The following is a 25,370-nucleotide window of genomic DNA, read 5'->3' as shown; positions in this document are numbered from 1 at the left end:
TAAAAAAAAATAGCATCTACTAGAATGAGTTTGATTAGGATTTAAAATTATAATATTTTTAAGGGTTGTGTATGTGTTGATTCTCCTTATTTTCTGCACTCATGTTGTTAAAGTAACACAACACAAAATCAATGATTGCTAAACCATTACTAGAGGAAATAGGTATGTATGTGCGTGTGAACCTAGCAATGGTCAGTGTTCAGGGGATTTTAAGAATATAATTACAGCAAATAAGGAAAACCAACTGTGTGAACTATTTGACAATATTAAAAAAAACCAAGCAATGTATAGCTTCTTTACCAATGGTGAGATCAAAAAAATACTAAAGATTTTATATTCTAGATAAATAAATAATAGATTTGAGACCAGCAGTAGAGGGTAATGTTTAAAAGCATTAATCATTAACTGCTCTGAGGTTAGACTGCCTGGGTTCTAAAAATTCACCCAATCACTTAAGAACTCTAGGAGCCTAGGCATATTATGTAACAACACCGTGTCTCCATTTCCTCATCTGAACACTGGGGACAGTAATAGTTACTACCACGTAAGGTTAATTTGAGGATTATACAAAACAAAGCCACATATTATTTATTGAATGATGCCTGCAACAGAGGAACCTTTAAATATATGTTAGCTACTAAAATGTACTTGGAAAAGATAGTCAAACAGATTCCTTTAAAAACAAAACAAAAACAAGTTTCTTATATTTCTAAAACTGAATAAACAATCTTTCCACTTATAGTTATCACTTTAAAAACATTTTCATGTCACACATTCACCAAAATTATTCTCGTTACTGTGAGCTTTTTCAACTCACCATTGTTGCAGCATTCCAAGCAGTTGTTGGTGCAACCTTTGGTTGCCAATTAGATCCTCCAGTTAGCTTCTTTTCACCTGGCTGACTCCAATTTACATCACTTTAAATAAACATAAGTGAGAACATTAAATGTCTGTAATTATAAACGTTCTTTCCTATACATTGAGATTGAACAAAAAGATGTAGGTTTGGCATCTCTACACATACTTTGGAGATGAAAGCCAAATCAACTTTTAAATGGTACATGAGAAAATAACACAAATAAACACTCACTTCTTAGTGGTTCCATTTCCAATGCCAAGATCTATGACAGGAGAAAAAGAAAGCATTTAAAAACCAGACTCATTTTTAATACAGCTTATTTTAAAGTAGATTAAAAGAATCCAAAGAATACTTACTGCCCACAAGGTTTGCTAAGGATGAATCCAAGTCATCAGATACTAATTTGTTAGGTGGAAGTTTGGCAACAGGAAGACTCTGGTTCTGAGAAGCCACTGTTGGTTTGAGAAGTCCACCTAGTTCATCAAAGCCTTAAAGTTACAAACAGACGAAATAGGATATGTAAGGGACTTTATGGTGCTACAGCTTTCTAAAGGAGATCTTTGCCTTTTCTACTCGTTTGTTTGTTGGAAAAGTCCACCAGAACACTGGACATTAATAAATGTCCTTAAATGAAAAAGGGAGAAATGCATCATTTCTGATTCATGAACTGACTGAAAAGGCAAATTTGCTTTGATAGAAATCATGTCTTACTTCATGACAAAATTGTATTAAGGTTATAAGGATGAAGAAAGAGGCGCCTGGGTGGCTCAGTCAGTTAAGTATCCGAATTCAGCTCAGGTCATGATCTCACAGTTCGTGGGTTCAAGCTCCACATCAGGCTCTGTGCTGACAGCTCAGAGCCTGAAGTCTGCTTCGGGTTCTGTGTGTGTGTCTCTCTCTCTCTGCTCCTCCTCTGCTTGTTCTCTCTCTCTCTCTCAAATGCAAATAATAAACATAATAAATAATAATAAAAAAAGAGAGATGAAGAAAGAAGGATTCAGGTAAACAATTTTTATTCCAAAGTTGTGAAAGAGGAGGGAATAGAATGTAATTCTCCCCCTCGCTGGGAAAATTTTCTGAAGACTCACATACACCTGAAGAAATATAGATAAAAATACATCCCTGTAACTTTGAAAAGTTTTTCTTCTAAGAAATATCTCCTAGACCTCTTTACATTCTTCAGCGTGGAGAATGTAAGGTATCTGTAAACCAGTATGTTACAAGCAAGTGAAAATGAACTGCTTGATCATCACCTTTCTTCTATCTAAAACCAGCTAACCTAAATTATACTGAAGAAACCGCTAATGCCCCAATTGGATGAAAACATCTAGTGAACAAGAACATTGCTTAGAAATGTAAATAAAATAAAATTCCTTAAGGTTCTCTACCAAAGCGAGAAGGGAAGGTAAAGCAAATCCAAACAAACCCACTAAAGAACACAATAATAGCAGGATCTAGGGGGCGCCCGGGTGGCTCAGTCCATTAAGCATCAGACTTGATTTCAGCTCAGGTTATGATTTCATAATTCAGGAGTTCAAGCCCTGTAGTGAGATTCTCTGCTCTATCAGCACAGAGCCTGCTTCGGATTCTCTCTCCCTCTCTCTCTGCCCCTCCCATGCTTGCTGGTTCTCGTTCTCTCTCTCTCTCAAAATAAAGCAAACACACACACACACACACACACACACACACACACACACACAGCATGACCTAGAAATAACAGAGAATTTGAAAAAGAAAGTCACCAAAAATGGTGGTTTACAAACTATGAACAGTTGATCTCTACTTCCTTTATCCTTCATCTCAGAAAGACAAACTCAAAAGGAAAATGCATCAAAATGCATCAAAAAATATAATTATAAAACTACTAGTACGTAGAAAAAAATCTTAGTTCATACATATTCTTTATAAGCCTGCTTCCTATTTATACATACAACTAATTATATATAAAATTAAAAACACCTCAATGTTTCTTTAAATGGTATGAACTTAATTACTAACCAAAATCAAAGGTCATCGTGTAGTAAGAATAGTCATTTTTATGGAAACTCTTATTAATCTTTACAAACTTCAAATTAACAAGATAATATATGAAAACAAATGGAAACCTGGCTCTACAAATTTACAGAAGTTCTTTTAAGACAAATGAACAAGCATACTATAAAAAGAATCATCCTTAAAATAACAAAAAGCCCCCACAGATCTGATCCATTCTAGCTGTTTATACATGGACTATCTCAACCCGTCAAGGTACCACAGGTTTTCTTTTCCTTGTTATCAAAAAAGCCAATTTCATTTCAGTAAAGGTAAAAATTGTAATGATTACAAAGCACAACACTCTACATATAGTCACTAGCAACTTAACAGTCTAATCTGAGCAAGATTCATTTAGGTCTGGGAGAGAAAATCTTCCCAATGTCAAACTGCCACTAAGAAAAGGGTAACAGTTAAAAATCTCTTGAAGTTCTCAACTAGTGGTTGAAAAAGAGAAACAACTTCATTGGCTACCCCAATTTAATCTATTTACACCTGTTCAGAGCAGTATTATTATCTGTCCTTACACAGAGTCTATATGAGAACATTATAGTTATGTTAGTAAAACAATTTTTTCTGGGGTGTCTGCGTGGCTCAGTCAGATAAGCATCAGACTCCTGATTTCAGTTCCCGTCATGATCTCATGGTTCATGAGTTCAAGCCTTGCATCAGGATCCATGCTGACAATGAGGAGCCTGCTTGGGATTCTCTCCCTCTCTCTTTGCCCCTCTCCCACTGACACGCGCACTCTCTAAGTAAATAAATTACTTAAAAAACAAATGTTTCTTACCCCCAGAATCTACAATAACGTTGGTAGATTTATTTCCAAACACAGATTCAAAGTCAACATTAAGGCCAGCTGAAGGATGTGGCTGTGCAACTGGAGATGGAGTGAATCCTAAGAAAAACCAAAATGGAAAAAGTTCAATTCTTCACTAAATCTACATTTATAGTTCTTAATAATGATGACAATTGAATGGAAAAAGCAATAAATTCCATCAACGAAAAACAAGGCCAACCCTTCAAGCAAAATGTTTCTTAACATTACATTTTTTTGTGGTGATGACATTTTCCGTAACAAAATCATCCTACTGACAAAGAAAACTAACAAAAGAACAACTGAAGTTGAACCACTATTTTGTTTCATTACAAAAAAACCTTTGCTTATCTTTTTACCTTAATTTTGTATGCTGATGATCTTTAAAAAACTAAACACATCTAAAATTCCAGGATTTTGCATGAAGCAAAAAAAACAAAAAAAACCCCACAACGTTAAGTGATCATTTGGTAATGAGCTAAGCCTTCTATGGTGCTTAAAAAATATATGAATCTACTTAGTATACCCAGGAGTCTTCCCCTCCCTCTACCTACTCACCTTCCTTCCTTCAATGGTTAATCAAATGTAATACAGTTTAAGTTCATTTGAGAGGTAAAAAGATTCTGAAAGTTACAACTCACTAATCCTTACATCCCTCTTGTGTCCAGGTGCTTTCTGAGTATCAAAAACAATAAAAGAGACCATGTTCAACTCCTGACCACCTTCTAACTTCAAGTTGCTACTTCAAGAGTGAAGTGGCCAACTATACAATTAAACATGCTAATTTACCTAATGCAAATCTGAAATACCAGAACATAAAAAGGAAACCTTCTTTCCTGTCTGTTACACTGATGCTGGTGGTACTAAGATAACACCCAGCTCATATCTCTGAAACCAGCTATCCTCAGGTAACAAATGAAGATTTTCAAAAAATTGTGAAAGGTTGTATTTTTGTGAGGTGAGGTTCTGAATTTCTAGGGTTTGAAAAGAAGAATTAAAATCATCTAAAAATAGTTGGGCTGCCACATGATTTGGGGAGTATATTCCAAGCAGAAAACAGTCTAGCATCTAGCAAGGATTACAAAGAAGGAATTCTTTTACTTTGTGGAAGGCTATCATAAATGGCTCCTAAGTTCTCTTCAATTCTAAATTCTATAAAGTCAAAATGTGTGTGTGGGGGGTGTATATATATATACACCACCACACACATATAGGTACATATATATACACACACATATATATGTGTGTGTATATATATATATATAAATTAGTATTAGAATATTATCAAATATATCATTAGGGAAAGGTTAACCTATTTAGTCCTCAACACGGCCTCTCTTCCCTCCCTCAACTTTCTGCTAAAGGACTTTCCGTCTGTCAGAATCTCACTTTGAATTCTTAAAATGTATAACATCAGGATATAAAGTACAATGATATTGTACTAAAAAGACTGATTTTTAAGAAAACTGTAAAAAGTAGGATAAGACTTGGTAAAAAGTCCAAGAAAGTCCTCAAAGACAAATAAGCTAGAACAATGACTTATCAATGACTCACAGAGCTGATACACATCAATACTACTACTTTAAAAGTAGCATTTTATTGCTAGCATAAGTATTCCATAGGGCACAAATTTTTAAAAATGTACTTATTCCATAATTACTTAACATTTAAACTACTCTTAAAGACACTGGTCATATAATGAGAACACAAATACAATCAAAATACAAAATAATTTAGTATATAAATCTGGCCATTAATCAAAAGGTTCCCAGATTTCTAGACTTACCAATTTAACAGCATTTTAAAGCGTACAAGCTGTTTAAGAACTTTACCATGGGCTCACTGCTTCTTCTCATAACTCCTTACAACTAAGAACTGATTTTATCTACTCAAGAAAGACAAAAATTTACCATATTTACTTATGTGCCCATCTGTGAGAAGTATACATATTGTTCTTTAAATCACTGTGGAAACAGTATCTTGGCTTTATTTCCAAACTTTAGAAAATACATGGAATAATAATTTATAACTAGGATAGCATATCAAATTCCTATTTTTTCCTGTTATTTTGTCTTAGCTTTGTAGATTTGTGATTATCAGAGATAAGCCTATCCTTTATATTAATCCATTCATTACTATGTGTAAAGAGAGGAACCATTTCCTGAGGTCCCTAAGGGCATCAATCTGTGTAATTACAATACTATTATTACCTAAAAGTAGAAAAGGTTTGAAAGGATATTAAGTAATCCAGAGCTAGTACTTCAAATTTAAAGTCTCTAGGTATACATAAGCGAAAAGTAAAATGACTATTTTTAATAAATTGTAATAGCTGACAGGCTACCAGGGAAGACAGCAACATATTTCACAGTAATAATCTTTTAAGTAAGGAATGTATATAAAACATGTTGAAGGTAAGAGTTCTGCATTATCATTTCAATGAACATTATCAACTTAATGGCCTTTTATCCCAAGTCACTTTTGGGGAGACTGTTAGGATGTAATTTTTAAAAGTTACTTAAAGATAAAAAAAACTAGGATCACCATTTCAAAAGGAAAATTTAGGGACAAAAAAAAGATAAACAGGCTCTCTGAGTTAAGGTTAACTGTATGAAACAATCATGATATTGAACTGCCTACTCTTTCATTTCACCAAGGCCCAGTGAAAAACTCTGCCACTGACCGGCACTAATTCATAGTTTAACATTTAGAAACCACTGCCCTACATGGCAAATCTCAGAAGAACAATAATAAATTAACTGAAAGTACAGGATGAACAAGCTTTGGGGACAAAAAGGCATTCCAAACACCTTCCAGAAAAATTTACTGTTTTGTTAACAGATTTTGGTGGTAGTTCCAAAATAAGTTAGACCTCATACTTTTTGTGAAAGTAACTTCTATTTATTAAACCCTATTAAACACTATCCAAAAGCTTTATAAACAGTATTATTATTTAAATCTCACAACAACCCCATAAATAGTTATTATTATTCTCATTTTTACGGATGAGGAAACAAGGAGATTAAACAATTTACTCAAGATCAATGATTTAATAAGTGGCAAAACCAAGACTTAAACCCCAAATTGTCTGATTCCAAAATCTTTTAGGTGTTTTCAGTTTATCCCAAATATTTCATATTATATAAACTAGTTAGAAAATTTTATTATTACAGCTATAATATTTATTCATCAGGACTATTAAAATTGTATGACCTTCTTGAGCTTTTCATAGCAAATGCTGGGCTTAAAAAGTGAAGAACCCATGGTAATTTTAAAACCTGAAAGCAATGAAAGAAGTGTTAAGACTGTATCTGATAATTAAATAATAATTTGGGTAAAAAGTCCATTACAAATATTAAGGGAGCTGCATACACAAGATGGTTTTAATAGTTTCAATGATAACTCTATGTACCAGGCATAGTGCCAGATGTTATATTGTCATATATGTAAACTTCATGACAATCCTATCACCCATTATTATCCTATTTTTCATTGGCTTAGAAATGTTAAATACTTGTTTCAAATCATACAGGTAAGGAAGTAAACTGGAATTCAAAAAGGAACTCAAACGTAAATTCACTGGATTCTAAACACATACTTTCCATCAAATGTCCTCATAAATTTCATTTTTATTTATTTAATTTTTTTAGGTAGGCTCTACACCCAGCATGGAGCCAAACGCAGGGTTCAAACTCAGGACCCTTAGATCAAGACCTGAGCCGAGATCAAGAGTTAGATGCTAAACCGACTGAGCCACCCAGGCGCCTCATAAATTCCATTTTTAAATCCTTTAATCATGTCCAACTCTGCCAGTTGTTTAGTTGTGTTAAACATACTTTTTAATACCAACTGACCTAAGGTAATCAATGCCAAAAAAAAAAAAAAATCAGCTGGATTTTGAGGTTTCATCACTACTGCACTGGCCTAGAATATGTCTGCAAAGACAGAAATGAGTATCAAGTTGGCCATGCCTCTCTGGAAACTGTTTCCCATTTCTACTGTCTTGCATAGTGCTAGAAAAGCACACTTGTTTCCAACAGAACCTCCCTACACCTGTGCCACAACTGATCGAGTCGAAATTACTTAGTGTTTGTTCTATCACTAACATCTATACAAAGGGCTTTAAATTCCATAAGCTTGTAATATTAAAATGTTATAAATTCCTCTGAAAATGTGAACCTTTTGAGTATGGGCTAAAGTAGGAAGATGACAAAGTATCCATTCACAAAACAATCCTGTGTTTAATCAAGGAAAACAAAATTAGGCAAAAAAGCTGTTATTCAAAAGTATTTTTTTCTTACAAAATTAAAAAAACAAACCTCATTTTAAGGCAAATAACAAAAGAAACTCCCTCCTGCATAAACAGATGATCTTAAGAGATACCATTACCTACCTCCAAATAAACCAGCTACAGCAGAAGACTCGTGGCACATAAGGGTAGAATCAGGATAAGCCTGAGTGCCACAAAAAGAATCTGACAAGGCATACATGGGGGAAAAAAGAACAGGAAAAAAAAAAAAAAAAAAGAGACAGACAGAGAAATGAGGAGGAACAGTTAAGAGTAGAATGGAGTAATTAAAAACAAACAAAACAAAACAAAAACAAAAACAGGAGAGTCCAAGCTCTTAGTGTTCTTTAAATTACAACCTACTTTAAAAAAAAAAAAAAAGCGCCTGTCTCCATTGAGTGTTATATTTAAAATATATCCACAACAAAATTTTGAAATAACCAACACTGCATTTCCTTAGAGAAATAAGAAGCAGTTGGCTTTTGTCAATATTAACATGTCTTCTGCTGTCTTCTTTTAATGATGAGTAAGTAGGCCTGAACAAGGTCACAGACATGGACAATCCACTCTTCTGGACTTATAATTGCTTTAATAAGGACTAGATAGTACAGTGAGCATCACATCACCAGATTAATATCCTCCTCTGGAAGGGTTAGAGGGTGTCTAGGTAGCTATTCTGTGATTTTTCTGGGTCATTCTTAATCCTATAAAGCAGAAGCTGGCAAATTACAGCCAGTGGCCTATTTTTATATGGCTGTGTGAGCTAAAAATGGTTTTTACATTTTTAAAGGGTTGTTTTTAAAAATGAAAGAAAACAAAAGAAGAATATACAACAGTGATTTTATGTATCTTGTAAAGCCTGAAATTATTTACTATCTGCCCCTTTACACAAAAAGTTTACTGACCACTGTTCTAGAGCAGTACTATCCTACAGAACTTTCTAATAACAGAAATGTTTTATAAATCTGCTCTGTCCAATATGGGAGCCACCAGTCACATGTGCCACTGAACAACAGAAATGTGGCTAATACAGCTAAGGAAGTAAAATTTTAACTTTAACATTTATTTTCAATTAATTAGAGCTTAAATGACATGTAGCTAGTGGCTAATTAGACAATATATCTCTGGGAATGACATATTTTGGGTGGTCCTTTCATGCTCTTAATACTCTAAGAAAACTTAGAATTTTTATTATACAAATGTACTTCTCAGGAACTTTTAATATGGATTAAAAGCCTTCTTATTAAAAAGCCTCTTCTTAGGATAGGCATTAATCAGCAAACTATAGGTGCAGGTCTTTGTAAATAAAAATTTATTGGAACACAACCAAACAACATGTTTACGTACTGTCTATGGCTACTTTCATGCTATAAAGCCAAAGCTGGTAGCTACAACAGAGACTATGTGGTTCATGAGCCGAAAATATTTACAATCTGACCCTTTAAGAAAAAGTGTGCTGATCCTTGTTCTATACTAATGCCTAACAGTCTAAACCACATGTGTGGTTTTTATTTTGCCATTCTGTAGTCATTTTTACAAAAAGGTAAGTACTTATTTTTTGCTTATGAAAAAATCTTGGCAGATTTGTTTGTTTGTTTTTTAAAGTATACTTGATACTTTAGTCCGCACATCCATAAGGGAAAGGGCAATGTAGAGCAAAGCTAAAGGTCTCCTGCTTCGAGCTTTTGCTCCTACTAGCTGGGTTGTCTTAGTGTATTAACTTTTCTGGAGACTCAGGCGATCCATCCAGAAAATGACAGTAATTATCTTACCAATATGAGAGTTGAAACTTGACCAAACATTCTCTCGAGGTCTTTGTAAGAAGTGGTGGTTTACCACCAATTCTATCATTTTATCTTCAAATGCACCAACTCACCTTGGCGCACATGGCCATCAAACTTTACTTTCTGTGTTTTCTGGTCTTCCTCTTGCCCAAACCCATGGGCTCCAACTTAAGAAACATTTGGAAAATGACATTTCTAGTATATTCCTTTTGTTACAGACTTTCCTTGGATAGCTTTTATATATTTTTACTCTTCTATTTCAATGTGAAATAGCAATGGCCTTTAGCACTTAAGTTTACTGACCTCCATTCTACCCCTCTTTGGTGAATAGAAGATTGACAGCCTGAAACATATGCACTGCTCTGACTTAAACGATGGAAATGATAGCCCCAAAGCAAAGATACCTTTCATACCCCAAATTAAAGCAACTGACTTAAAAAGACACAAGAAACCGTATTTACTAAATATATACTAGTTCACATTCAGTAAGCATAAAGAAAATACAAACTTACTAGAAAACCTGATTCAAAGGATAACTCTAGTAACCCTTTATTACCAGGCAAATAAGGTACTATATTTCACAAATTTTGTGAAGAGTAACAGAATGTGAAATTGCGTTTCAACCACTTTTTATTTAATTTGTAATGAATTACAATGACATACAGGAATTACTGTAATTAATTATTATAATTTGGAGCTATAAGACTAGTTATATATAACTAGGGCACCTGCCTTGGAACTCTCTCAAATCTCCAACTATTGTTTTCTCGTCACCTCCCTTCTGCCCCATTAGCTATATAGAACAGAATGTTCAGAATATGGCCACATGATCTCTTTAGGGTACACAGATAACTTTCTGCATGCTGATTTAAACAAAGATTTAAATTTACATCACTTTAAGCTGTTTCTCTGAATTGAATAAAAGCAATTTCACCAACTTTTAAGGAGCGTTTATCATCTTTTTGGAGGTTCAAAAACATTAATTTCAGGTTAGTGTATATTCAAAAACTTACATTTTCCTGTATTAACTCTAGAATGAAATTCTACCATTTTATGGATTTTTATACCACAATTAAATGCAATTTAGTCAAGTTGTTTTTTATTTTCTACTTGTCACTTATTTCCAAGCTAACAATGAAGTGAAACCCTTAAGAATGGGACAGGGCGCCTGGGTGGCTGACTCGATTAAACTGACTCTAGATTTCAGCTCAGGTCATGATATCAGGGTTTGTGAGCTGGGGCCCTGTATGGCGATGACAGTGCGGAGCTGTCTTGTGATTCTCTCTCTCTCTCTCTCTCTCTGCCCCTCTCCTGCTCATGTGCACCCATGTGCTCTCTCTCTAAATAAATAAACTTAAAAAAACACAAAAGAATGAGACATACAGTATGTATTTATTTGAGACAATCTAAAATAGTACTATTCACAGTATTAAGAAAAAAAAAAAGAGATAGCTACTAAGAGTGATTAACTACCCTCTCTCTCAAACACAGAAGGGGAAAAACAGAAGCATGCATAAACATGTTGGTAACTTTTAAGAGATGTTACCCTATAACCAACTCTTCGAATTAATAAAATGTGGCAAATGATGTTAGACAGCTTGAGCATCACACTAATATGATAGATAACAAAACACTAAAAAAAGCACAACTTCAAAGGAAATTTTCTTTCCTAAAAACTTGGATTAAATAAAATTAGGGATACTAGTGTTAATTTAAAAATCTCACTACATTAATGCTATTTATTTTATTTTAAAATTTGATATTAAAATCCAAAATTATTGCAGTGCCTTAAAAATAATTGATGAATACGTAAAAAATACTTAGGCAGTATAAACATTAATTGGAAAGAAAGGTTAAATTGTACTTTACCAACAAACATTTCATGAGTAGGTGTCCTAGTAGTAAAAGTGGATACATCTGAAGAAATGGGAAGGTGAACATCACCACTACTTTTTGTGAGGAAAGGATTTAAGCTTGGAATGGCATCATCAACAGCATCTACAGTAGCAGAGAAAGGATCTGTGCAGTCCAAGTGCATTACAGCAAAATGAAGAAAGGAAGTAAATTAATTAGTATTGCAATTAGTCAAAAGATGCAAAGTGAAAAGTAGTAGCTATATTATTGTTTATTAATCTCAGTGCAAAATACCTAATCATCAACATCAAGATGGAAGAATTACATTTAATTATTTTAAAATGAATCCTCAGAAGAAAACATTTATGTATCCAATTAACATTGGTAGCATACTAAGGATAGATCTGCTTTCCAACATCAGGAAGCAAATAGTCAGGTAGTTAAAAAAAGAGAAAGAAACAAAATGCATCTATAAAAGAGCCACCCACCCTGGACCATGTTCCCTGCCCTAGGTGGGAATGCATTGGTTTTCATGGCACAGCTATGTTTACTCAAATAACAGACATAAACAATCAATATGTGTGTGGTATTGAGTAAAATTTCAAAAACAAAGAGAATCAGGGGTCAAGGGGTATTTCTAACAGGTGAAGGTAACTCGTGTATAGGTTCAGAGGTAAGAAATTAAAAAATACAGATGAAAAGGTCTAATGATTTAGAAAAAGGAAAGGAATTTTAGAAAAATGAAGAACAGAGGCATGAGTGGTGGCCATTTAGTAAACTGGGAACTGCTCTGAAGGTCCAGTTAAGGATTCTAAAGCCAAATCATTAAACCTTTAAACAATTTGCTGAAGGGACGCCTGGGTGGCTCAGTCGGTTGTTAAACGTCTGACTCTTGATTTTGGCTCAGGTCATGATCTCACGGTTTCTAGGATGGAGGCCTGCGTGGAGCTCTGCACTGACAGTGCAGAGTCTCCTTGGGATTCACTGTCTCCCTCTCTCCACACCTCCCCCATCTGCACTCTCTCTCAAAATAAATAAACTTAAAAAATAAATAAATAAATGATTTGCTAAAAAATAACAAAAGTATTGTTCCATTAGAATAGTACAAAATATATATTATTACCAAATCCTACCGTAAAGTTATTTTTAGAATCAGATGATTACTTTACCTATACCTCATTCAAGATAATCATTCATGATTGAAAGCTACTCATCCTACCTTAAGTAAACGAGGAGAGAAAAAATAAAAAGCAGCAGAAATACTTTTAACCTGTACTTCCTGTACTTTTAACCAGCAGCCTGTTCTTGCCTATCCTTGTCTAGTTTGTGATCCTCACTTAACAATGTAGTAAGCACTATATTTTACCCTAAGACTGACAGAGTAAGACAGCAAAGGGCTTAAGGACCAGCTCATTCACTATAAGCATACTTTCCCTAAAGTCAATAAATTCAAATCCTACAACTGGTTAAAAAAGAATACCAAGAAAATATTGAGATCAGTGGCTTATACAGAATCTTTTTATGAAACTTTAATTTTTGTATTATTTTTTTGTATTTTTTGTATAATTATTTTCTAGGAATTAATTATTTTTACAGAACATCAATTCACACCCCAAAATAAAGTCCTACAAATGTATCAAAATTCATTGATGTAGTGTTCAAACTCATATGATCATATTTAACATCTTTCCCACCCCTCCACTCCTGAATAAATGGAACAATGGATAGAAGAATCCAAAAAAGTAACTGAGAATTAAGAAGTAGAAAACAGATACAAGAAATGGGTTTTCTATACCAAAATAAAAATGTAATGATAACCAATCTAACTCCTTCCTGAGTAAGAAAGGAGATGCATTATGTTTACAGTTGATCAATTTGCTGAAAGTACTATTTTAAAATACTGAATAGTGGTATGGAGTTTTTGAAGTATATCATACATTGTTAGACTCAAAACATCTCTCTAGTTTTCCATGCCTTTGGCTATGAGAGAAGTCTTTCAAAAAAACACATTTTTCTATTACCAATCTATTGGTTTATGAGAAAAGACATGTTTGGGAAAAGTTGTTACTTATCTGCTACTCTAATGAATGCTTAAGTTTTACCTAAGTACTTATTATCAATCATCTTCTACTATATGAAACATCCTAGAGAAGAATATACAGAACCATGTAAGAATGCCGTATTTACGTCAATCAGACAATAAGAAAAAAACAGTTCTTAATCTACTTGACAAAACACGAGGTAATCTAGATGATGTTAATCTGTTAGTGAACACTATACTATCAATAATAAAAACAGGGCGCCTGGGTGGCTCAGTCGGTTAAGCATCCGACTTCAGCTCAGGTCATGATCTCACAGTTCTTGGGTTCAAGCCTCACGTTGGGCTCTATGCTGACAGCTGAAAGGCTGGAGCCTGTGTCAGATTCTGTGTCTCCCTCTCTCTCTGCCCCTCCCCTGTTCATGCTCTGTCTGTCTCAAGAATAAATAAACATCAAAAAAAATTTTTTTTAATAATAAAAACAAGTTCATTAAGATAAAAAAAATAATAATGTTTCAGCTATCCCAACTTAAACTTTATTTACCAGACTGGCAACTACTATAAATCCCCTAAACTTTTAAGAATAGTTTTTATCATTATTCATTTGATGGTTTAATTTTGTTACAACATTCAAAACTAATCCAAAAAGTTGAGGATCAAAATAGTGTTGAGGTCCTAAATACTGGATACCTACACTTACACAAAGACAAATGAGTTTTTCATATAGTGTGTGTTTTGTGCCAGCTGTGAGTAAAGCAAATTAAACTTCAGAAAGGATAATTCTTTTTTGCCTGAATTAAACTTTGAAATCTTGCTTAAAATATACATCAGTGCATTGAACTGACAATATTGTATATTTTTAGATATGTTGTGACACTAAATTTTAAAGGTGATATAAACTTAAATATTCTCACCTATTAGTATTCAACACCAAGTGCTTTTTGAGACTCCAAACCATTTCTTGAAAAATCAAAGGCTCATTAATAAATGCAATGAGGGGAACAGAAGAGCTTGTGTTCTCTCATGTTCATTTTTAGGTGGAATCTTAAATGCCTTTTATATAAACATGCAAACCGAACTTCCCTGTAACTCTACATTCCTAACTTATCTGTGGTGCTTGGGATAAGAACTAAGTTAATACCAATTCTGTTTTAAAAATACCAAATTTGTTGTTTAAAACCATTTTTAGCAAATGAAAGCAAGAGAAACATAGAATAAGATCCTATCTTTGTTTTGCCACATGGTATAAAAGCAGCATGATGTAAAATGTCACATTATTTCAAATGTTTAGGTAAATGGTTAATTTCAAAAAAAAAAATCTTTAACACTCTACTGTTATGATCAAAACATTTTATATACAGTTTAAGATTTATTTATCTTAGTCTAACTTTAATTTTAAAAATACAGTAAAAAATCTTAATCCGAATGTCCTCGATATAAAAAATACACTGAATTAAAAAGTATTGAAAGTCTTCACTTAAAACACTCTTCAGCTATCCAATTATGCAGAAATCAAAACTCTAAAATTATCACCAGCTCAGAAACCAAGTATCTTTATATGAAAGTCAAGACAAGATATAATTCTTAAATTGAGAGGCTCATAGTAAAAATCACTGTCCTTTCCTCACATGTAATATTTGGAAAAATAACAGTCAATTGCTACAGCCTCTGTTCCCACTGTACTTGATTTGTATTTTTAATACTTTTAACAGTCTCATTTGTACACAGAAAGCCTAATGTTAAAATATGAAGGAAATTTTTATGGAAATAATACAAAGAGTAAAATAACCTAAAACAGAAAACTAAAACTTGACTACATGTATTCCAACATACTGTTTTCAAAACTGCTATGAAATAATTTCTTCTGGCAGGACATAAAACAATTCTTAGAGGCTGAAATTACTTGAAATTATTCTCCCACAATAATCGTCTACCCACCTTCATATAAGAGTTCAATAATCCCAAGCAGAAACTTTAACTTTTCATTATTAGAATTAACTATCCAAACAAAACAACTTCACAGTTCAGTTTCTTTGAAATGTCCTATCAGTTCTCAATAAGCCTACTGTAAAATTTCTCACCTATTTTGAAAAACAACGTTCAGCCTTAACTTCGGAAAAAACAACTACATTGTTTTTTATAAAAGCGGGGGAGGGTGAAGCAAGTTAAAATTGTTTAAATGGCCATGTCAATTCTATTAAACTTTTCTAAAACAATTCACAGTAAGCAGAAAATATGTGTGTAATTTTACCGATTAAAAATCCTAAAATTAGGACTTATCATTGGGATATTAAGGAATTACTTTCAGATAAATAGTTCTAAAGTATTTATTGACTTTAAACTAGCTTACCATTTTTAGAAATTACTTCTTAATCATAAGATTTAGCTAAATTAAACTAATCTTCTAAGTTAGTTTTTTAATCAAGTCATGGCTCACAAAATTAGTGTAGAAATCTAGTGTTCTAGTGTTTCACTATTCCTGTTTCCTGCCATATCCGGAACCAGAAATAAGCTGTCCAGAAAAGAAAGAAAACATCCACTCATTCAAAAAACATTAAAAATCAAAGCATCTAGGCATTGATAATACAGCACTGAACAAAATATTTAAAAAGCCCTGCCTTCACAGAGATTATGTTCTATTAAACTAAATAGAGCCTTAAGAATTAACTATAAAAAATAATGAAACAAAAAAGTTTTTAAGACTCCAATCATCAAAATATAGATGAAAAGTCTAGTTCATGTTAACATAAAAACTCACAACAATTAATTTATCTTGCTATAAGAGGTAAACTGATCAATTCAGATTTTACATGAGCAATGAAAATTTTAAGGTAGCTTGCCATTCTCTATAGTTCTGCAGACAGCATCCTCTCAGAATATCTCCCCTTTCTGTCCCAAATAATTTTTGAGTGTCTGTAAAATAATACATATATGCAAACAAAAGCACCAAAACCAAGCAAATGGAATCACTTGAAAACATATTATATGTCTAAGCAAACCTGCTTAAAAACTGACAGGGACTAGGCTCAATCCTTCAAAGATGCCAGGTCAATGATCATGATACAGTCACCTTAAGATCAAAGAACTACTCCAGGGCAGCAAACATTCCTATTGCTATTATGGGAAAATTCTTTGAATACCAAAATCTTAATGATCTAAATTAAAAGCTGTAAATACAAGTAGCATAAAGTTTGTCATAACATTCCCAGTCAGAACACAGTTTATTGAGTAGTAACACTGTACCCGTTTTATTAGAATCTATCATATATTTACATAGCATGAGTTTTCTTCCCCCATTAGTCATTTTATTTTCTATACCAAAAGCACAATAACCCTTATGCATTTTCTGATTATGGAATAGATATTCAACATTGAAAGAATGATTTCATACTTCAATATACATTGGGTCCTTCCTTTTCACCTTCATTAAAACCTCATTTCATAATTTAATTGAACAGAGATTCTAAAATTACATTTACAAATACATGAATGTCTTCAAGGAACAAAATTACCTCACTGCCATTTTAAATATTTTTAAAGTTCACACGTATCAAATGTAACCAGAAAGTACACAAATGAGTGAAACACTACAGAATGCAGATGGGAAAGGCTTACATAACAAATAAAGTAGAATTCATTAATGCTTACCTCCCCATGTACTTGCTACCTGAGAAGTAGATGGCATAGGAAGTACAGATGGGTGAAAAGTTGGCTGTTGTAAATCAAGCAGATCATTTGGTAGCTTTGATGTGCTAGAAAATATTTTGAAAAGATTATTTATTTATTAGGTAAACCTTGCTGTATCGGCCACTCCCTTCTCCTGTCCCAGTAAATAAAAACATTAAAAGTAAGAAAAGGCCCCAGTAATGTAAACCTCAAGAAGAGGAACAGTTTCAGCAAGGTAAGAGTTGCATACCTTTAATATATACAACAGCATATCTATATTTATAGTAGCATATTTCTACGGAAGTCTGGAAAAAATATTCAAGTACCATATCTTAAATTTATATAGGATTCAAATAATTATACTATACCCCTTTTGGAATGTATCAGTGACTCTCCTGGGAAAATACTGATTTCCTTACGGAAATGTACCTAAACAACATGATTCTGAAATATGAAACATTATGGCAATTTTAATTTTTTTAAGGAAATTTGTTTTCTTACTTTTAATCTTCAAAGAACTTCCATTACATTTGTAATACTAACCCCTCTAACAAAGCAAATTACCTGTTAATCTCACTTGCCCTGCTTCAATATCCAAACATATCAATAATACAGGAAAAAATTATACATGCATATATGATATAAACTTATAACAGAGCCACCCCATTACACAACTACAGGGGGCATTATTTACATGATATGTATGACTTTTATGTGATTAAGGAATAACAACTAAAAAAAGATACCAGAGGAGTGCCTGGGTGGCTCAGTCAGTTAAGAAGCCAACTCCTGAATTTGGCTCAGGTCACAATCTCATGGTTTATGGGTTCGAGCCCAGGTCAGGCTCTGCACTGATGGCACAGAGCCTGCTTGGGATTCTCTGTCTCCCTCGCTCTCTGCCCCTCCCCAACTTGTGCTCTCTCAAAAATAAACATTAAAAAAAAGATCACAGAGTTTCCATGAATTGAAGCATTGTGGACAAAACAACATACATCATTTTTAACTTATACTTACTCAAAAACAAAATGTCTCTTCGATGTAAAAAACAGTTTTACAGATAATAAAAATATAAATGCATTTAGTGCTTTGGGGGAGAAAAACAGAATAAGGCAATATGCATTCTGTTATAGGCTGTTAAGATCTGCCTTCAATTAGAATTAAAAAGGTAAAAACTAAGAGTGTATTAAGTGAAGTAAAAAATAGCCAAATTAGTTCTTTACCTAATAATTTTTTTCATTCTTAAACATTCAGCTTCTTTTCCATTTATTTCCCCTAAGACAGAGTTCTTTCTAAGGTCCTCAAGTGGGGACGCTTCATGGGTTCAAAGTTATTTTAATGGGGATTTAAAAAGGCAGTATGCCAAACAACAAACAAAACAAATGAGAAAACAATAATTATAAAGGTGAAAGAAAAACACTAAATTCAACAAACATCTATTAAGACTTTAGGGAACAGGCAGCAACTAAGTAAGTTACATTGAATGATGACAGGTCTCAGGTGGGAGGGAAGACCTTCTAAGGATGAGTTAATAATAAAATAAACAGCAACAACAACAAAATCAAAGATATTGTTTAAGATTGTGTGCTTTAGTATAAGACTGTGCTAAATCTTATGCTAGCCACATGGCAATCTGTTGGAAACAGAAAATCTTGGGCCTCACTTTATATCTACTGTATCAGAAACTCTGGGGGTGAGGTTCAGAAAGCTGTGGCTTTAGAATCTCTCCAGGTGATTCTGCTGCTTACTAAAGAATGAGAACCACTGACCTATACCATACAATACCTTACGTGGAAACAGGTTTTAAAAAAAAAAAAAAAAAAAAAAAAAAAAAAAAAAGATTAAGAAATAACAGCCAGGATTCAAACCAGAATCTGACTTCCAAACTTCTACTTTAAACCACTCTGAGGTAAAAGATAGGACAAATTTAAAATAAACCAATTATTTGAATTTTCCTGGAAATATTATTATTTCCATTATTAAATAGCTTCAATTATTGACACTGCAACAAGATTATTGATGTTGGCCTGGTAGGCCTCAATACCACAGAAATCTGACAACTAAACTCTTACAGTGTTCCAGAGTACGGAGTTTAACATAAGGCAATAAATAGACATGAAAGACATTTAATATCCAATGAAAGGATACTGTGAAATATATTACCATACCCCTATTATGTACATATCCATATATAAAAATGAAACATCTGCCCCATAGATTACCCACTACATTCCAATTAGTATAAATTTGTAACTTAGCCATTTTCCATTTCCTAAATATGCAAGGTATATACTCTTAACATTTTATATTTAATTATACCATTATCACCACTTATTAACACCACTGTGTGAACTTCTGAATATAAAATCATAAATTAAACTAAATGTGAAAAGCTCTTTCTATTAGAAGCCTTTAGATCTAAGTATTCAAAGGTAATCTTTACCTTCTCCACCTACCTGTTAGAAGAACTAGGGGTAGAAAATATGTCAATGGCTGGTGCAGTCATTATACCCCCTGCAGAGGTGGACACAGGAGAGGCTGCAGTTGTTAAAGAGGTATGAGGTTTCTTTGCAAGTTCTTTTAGGCGCTGTTCCTGTTAAGAAAGGGAACTAGCATAAGGAATCCAAAACCCGGATTTGTTTTATGGCCACTGGGAAAAAAAGCATTATCTAATTGTGTTCTGATAGCAAAAAGGTGTTCTTGGTTTCATCAGTCAGTCAATGGCAGGATGAAAAATCAGATTATTGAGTTTCACCCCATTTGGATAACTATCATTAAGTTAGTCTATTTAGAGGTTCCAATTCCTTTATGAACACCTGTACCTGTTTTTCCAAATAAAGAGAATGCAAACACCTACCTTTAAAGCTTTTAAACGAGCCTGTTCTTCCTCTAATGCTGCCTGCTTTTCCCTTTCATCCACTTTGGTTAGAGACAGGCCAGTGCTTGCCAGGGAAGAGACTGCGTTGGAAAGTGTTGTTGCCCTAGGAAATTGGACAAAGGTAATTTGGCTTTCTGCAACCTGGTTATAAAATGGTCTGGCAACACTGCCATGGATTGGTATTACAATTATGAATTTACCTTTTGGAGTAAAAATCAGTACTTCAGATAAAATATTCTACCTAGTGACCCACAGGATTATTAGCAATTAGCTAATTTATACAAATATTCCCTGCTTTTTAAATTGTTAGACTTTGGAAAGAGTTCACAATAAAGGTATGGGACACTGCTTCTTCCAAGCCCCAAGGAAGGGAACTAATGCAATTAGAAAAAAGTTCACATACTCCCAGGAAAACCCTGATGGGTAAAATATATTGAATTTCTCGCAGGAAATTACTCCACTAATTTACAGCGTAGGTTTTGGCAGTACAACTACAGGAACACTAAAACATTAGTACCAGTAATAAATAATGTGTGTCTAGAGAGGTTTCCATTATAATACCACCCAAAGATGTCATTCCCGGAGGACCACAGGTTCCTTCAAAGACAGATCAATTTCGTCAGTCCATCTGGCACCTCCTTTCTATCTGCTACCCTCTTGCCAAGCTAGAAGTTCCTTTCCAAACATAGTACACACGCACAATGCATCACCATAGCAAGCCACCTCCTTCCCCTTATAGCATACCATAAACCCCAACAACATATATTTCCGAATGTCAATTCTAGGCAATATGAACACATCTAGGAAGAGTTCTAACCTGAAGAACTACTACTCATGACCTTCACTCATTTTCCTTTTATCACACACCAATCATCATTAATTTATATTCCAAGCATACAAGTGGCAGAACTACTAATAACTTATGTAAAATCAATTTTTATAAAATACAACTCAGAAGACAAGGGAAGAGTAATATAGTTGTGATAGAAATGCAAGAAACCCAGCAAATTTTATGATAACAAAAGTATGAAGTTAAATCAATGTACCTCAACTACTTGGCCATATTTTTTATTCATTTCTTATATAAGTGCCACGTAATTTGGCTTATGCTTCTAAAAACCTACTAGAAAATTGAAAGAACAAATTTGGAGTGAAAAAGTACTAAAATCCAGTAACATTTTCCTTTAAAAATTACTTAAATTCTGCTACCACAAATAAAGTTCTGAAACAAAAAAATCTAAAGAAAAGGTTCTCATTACATTTTACAGAATTTTTTTCATGTCATTAAAAGGAAATCTTCATAAAGAAACATGAGAATTACTCAAGTCACACTACCCAACATAAAACTCATGTTACAAAGTCAATATGAGATGAACCGTGCTATTTTCAGTTTGCTAGGTTAACTGGTTTTAGTCTTGGAAATCCACTCAAAGCCCAACAGACTGATTAAAATATGTCAAATATCAACCCCATGAATTGGCATCAGAGAAAGATAATGATATTTGCTATCAGATATCCTAGGTTTGAGTCCCAGAATTACTACCGCACACTTCACTGGGCCACAGTGAAGGTTAATCAAATTTGTAGACAGGCATCTTATAAGTACAAGACACCACATGAATAAATGAATTATCACTTTTAAGAGAAATACTGACACTGTGAATACAGCTATAAACCAAGTACTCTGTGTTATCATCTTAAGAGATGCTGACATCAAGGGGCAACTGGGTAGCTCAATTAGTTAAGAATCTGACTCTTGGTTTCAGCTCAGGTCATGATCTCATGACTTTTGAGATTGAGCCCTGTGTCTGCGCTGACAACGTGAAGTCTGCTTGGGATTCTGTCTCCCTCTCTCTGCACCTCCCTTGCATGCTCTCTTGCTCTCTCTCTCTCAAAATAAATAAATAAACATTTAAAAAGAGAGAGAGAGACAGAGAGATGCTGACTTCTATTGAAGATCAGGAACTATTCCAAGAATTTACATGTATTAACCCATCTAATCCTTGGTAGCAGCCCTACCAGGTAGATATCATTAAGTTCATTCTAATATATGATAAAATCAAGATAAGGCAAAGTTAAATGCCTTGACATTTAAAAGGTAGATTCATCAACTCTCTCAGAAACATAAAAACCTGCTCTTTGCCCTAGGAACAGTAATATACCTGCTTGCAGCTGTAGAATCTTTGATTTTCTTTCCTTCCAACGAAGCTAAATGTTGTTCCAAAGCATCAAGTAGACTGCTGGGGGCCTAAAATTGTACAAATATTAAGATTTTCAGGATAAAGAGACCATTGGTCAAAATAAATTAAGTATCACCTAACATGAGAGGAAAAAAAATAAACAGGTATATTCCTCATGAATTAACAGTGGAGTTTTGTTTTTATTATGCTCTTATTTTTATTACATAAGCATGACCTAGTAAGGGGTATTAATAAACCTAATCAAAAAAAAATTGAGACTGGGGCGCCTGGGTGGCACAGTCGGTTAAGCGTCCGACTTCAGCCAGGTCACGATCTCGCGGTCTGTGAGTTCGAGCCCCGCGTCGGGCTCTGGGCTGATGGCTCAGAGCCTGGAGCCTGTTTCCGACTCTGTGTCTCCCTCTCTCTCTGCCCCTCCCCCGTTCATGCTCTGTCTCTCTCTGTCCCAAAAATAAATAAACGTTGAAAAAAAAAAATTGAGACTATGTAAACACGAAACATTAAAGAGTTCTTGCAAGTACTTTCATTAAATATATTAACTTATTTGAATTTTAAATAAAAACATACTCTTAAAAGCTAGACATATCGTTGGGAATGTTTCTGGTATTTTAGTAAGTACTTGAGTAAATCAAAGTGTGCAAAGATTATTTTTGAATAGTTATTGATAAATTAAACTACAGACCAGCATCAATAAAATGCAAATTAAAATCACGATGAGATAAAATTTCTTAACCACTAGAATGGCTAACATTAAAAAGATTAGCAACATCATATGTTGGTGAAGATATGAAACAACTGGAACTCTCATATGATGCTGGTCAAAGTTCATCCATCTTAAAAAATGATCTGATTTTTTTTTTTTATGAAGTTAAGTATACATCTAGCTTAACTACCCAATTCCATTCCTAATTATTTATCCAAGGGACATAAAAACCTATCTCTACAAGAAAAGATTTGTTGAAGAATGTTTTAAGTAGCTTAATTTACAACAGTAAAAAATTACAAATAATCCAGAAGTCCATCATTTGGAAAATGGACAAACAAAACTGTGGTAAAAGTCACACAACGGAATACTATTCAGCAATAAAGAAGAATGAATATGAGTAATACATTCAATAATAAGGACAAAGCTCAAAACACTATGATGAGCAAAAGAAGCCAGATATAAGAATAAATAATTGTGTGATTCCATTTATATCACATTTAAGATCTAATAAAATTATGCTATTAGAAATCACATCAGTAATTTGTGTTGGGGACTAGGGAAGGACCAGAAGGGGTCACGAGAATTGCAGTGATAGAAATGATTTAAATACTGAATGGTATGCTGGTAACACAAATGTTTAGTTATCAAGCTTCACAAAATGGATACTTCACTCAATTTTGTTTTAAAAAGAAAGACTGGCCTTTAAAGACTATATATCAAATCTCAACTTAATATGAAAAGCTAGTTACTTTCAAAAGGAAACCTTTTCAGTCAGTTGAAAAGGAATTGTTCCCTATCTTTAAGTGAAACAAATGCATCAGGAGCATTTACTTGCCCCAAATATTCTTTAGGATTTGAGATAAAGAGTTACTGCATTGTAGGCATCTAAATCTCTCTACCAATTATGACTTCAACAATTTCCTTCATTCAGTGTTTTCCCTCTACATGCAAAACGTTAGTATAAGAAAGATACAGTAGAAAACCAATTAAAGCCAAAAATATTAGATTATAATATTAACTTCTATGTTGAACTGAGAACACATGTATACCACTTCCCAATCCCAACAAAATGTCTGCTAAGACTCCCAAAGACACTAGTATTATCTTCATTTTACAAATAAACAACCTGAGACAGTGAAAATTAAATAACTGGCCCAAGATCACTTGTATGATTCACAGCAGGAGCCAACAAAGGGTCTTTGGTATATATGACTTGAAAGTCTAGATATTTTTTTTTTTTTAATTTTTTTTTCTCAACGTTTATTTATTTTTGGGACAGAGAGAGACAGAGCATGAACGGGGAGGGGCAGAGAGAGAGGGAGACACAGAATCGGAAACAGGCTCCAGGTTCCGAGCCATCAGCCCAGAGCCTGACGCGGGGCTCGAACTCACGGACCGCGAGATCGTGACCTGGCTGAAGTCGGACGCTTAACCGACTGCGCCACCCAGGCGCCCCTCAAAGTCTAGATATTAAGTACTATGCTAAAGAATCCTTAATTAAAACTGGCCATTTGATTGGGTGCCTGGGTGGCTCAGTCAGTTAAGCATCCGACTTTGGCTCAGGTCATGATGTTATGGCTTGTGGTTCAAGCCCCGCGTCTGGCTCTGTGCTGACAGCTTGTAGCCTGGAGCCTGCTTCAGATTCTGTGTCTCCCCCTCTCTTTGCCCCTCTCCCGCTCTGTCTCTCTCTCAAAAATAAACATTTTTTAAAAGTTAAAAAAAAAAAAAAAAAGGCATTTGAACTGTACACATTAAAGGAAATAAACTAAAGGAATGGTATAGTAATGGCTAGCTCCACCAACATAAGAAATGAGGAGATCATAATGTTAGAAGTCAGCAATATATGTTCGAATCTGCCAAGAAAAATCACACCAATCCCTTGACAGTAGTAACTGCATATTATTCATCTTTGTACCATTCACACCTAGCAATACATATAGCAGACAGTGAAATGATATTATAACCATACACTTACCTGTGAAAGGTCTGGTATATCACCTCTGTCAATTCCAACTTGCTGTAAAAAGAAGCAGCATTGTACTTAAGAAAATTATAATAAAAAATAAAAATTTAGAAAATGACATTATGGCTAGTACCACGAACAATATTCTAGATTGACTTCTTTAAAATCAGAAGACTATTTAATCTCCAGAGGGATCATTCACTATTTCCATGGGCTTAGATGTTATTTACATGGTTCTAAAAGTTGTGAAAGGAGAAGAACCTGAGTTGGAAATCCAATAAGAGTATCCACATC

General features: G+C 33.9%; 1 protein-coding gene across 24 annotated transcripts in view; it reads right to left on the bottom strand.

The window, feature by feature from the left end:
- The window catches only part of PICALM (phosphatidylinositol binding clathrin assembly protein), a 100,168-nt gene that overhangs the window by 21,669 nt on the left and 53,129 nt on the right, over window positions 1–25,370 (bottom strand). For 4 of the 24 annotated variants that reach the window (XM_043580003.1, XM_043580007.1, XM_043579999.1 and 1 more), the window contains exons 8-18: window positions 25,089–25,130; window positions 22,372–22,457; window positions 20,189–20,312; window positions 19,788–19,924; window positions 17,317–17,420; window positions 11,646–11,795; window positions 8,098–8,178; window positions 3,681–3,788; window positions 1,216–1,347; window positions 1,091–1,121; window positions 818–917 (exon numbers count right to left, since the gene is read on the bottom strand). In XM_043580003.1, coding sequence (XP_043435938.1) covers window positions 818–917; window positions 1,091–1,121; window positions 1,216–1,347; window positions 3,681–3,788; window positions 8,098–8,178; window positions 11,646–11,795; window positions 17,317–17,420; window positions 19,788–19,924; window positions 20,189–20,312; window positions 22,372–22,457; window positions 25,089–25,130 — 1,095 coding nt within the window. The remainder of the gene's footprint in view (window positions 1–817; window positions 918–1,090; window positions 1,122–1,215; window positions 1,348–3,680; window positions 3,789–8,097; window positions 8,179–11,645; window positions 11,796–17,316; window positions 17,421–19,787; window positions 19,925–20,188; window positions 20,313–22,371; window positions 22,458–25,088; window positions 25,131–25,370) is intronic. The other 20 variants (XM_043580013.1, XM_043580016.1, XM_043580004.1 and 17 more) reach the window with 8 other exon arrangements.

The sequence above is a fragment of the Prionailurus bengalensis genome, chromosome D1 (assembly GCF_016509475.1).
Source record: "Prionailurus bengalensis isolate Pbe53 chromosome D1, Fcat_Pben_1.1_paternal_pri, whole genome shotgun sequence".
Classification (NCBI taxonomy): domain Eukaryota; kingdom Metazoa; phylum Chordata; class Mammalia; order Carnivora; family Felidae; genus Prionailurus; species Prionailurus bengalensis.
This window is presented reverse-complemented; position numbering and strand designations above follow the sequence as displayed.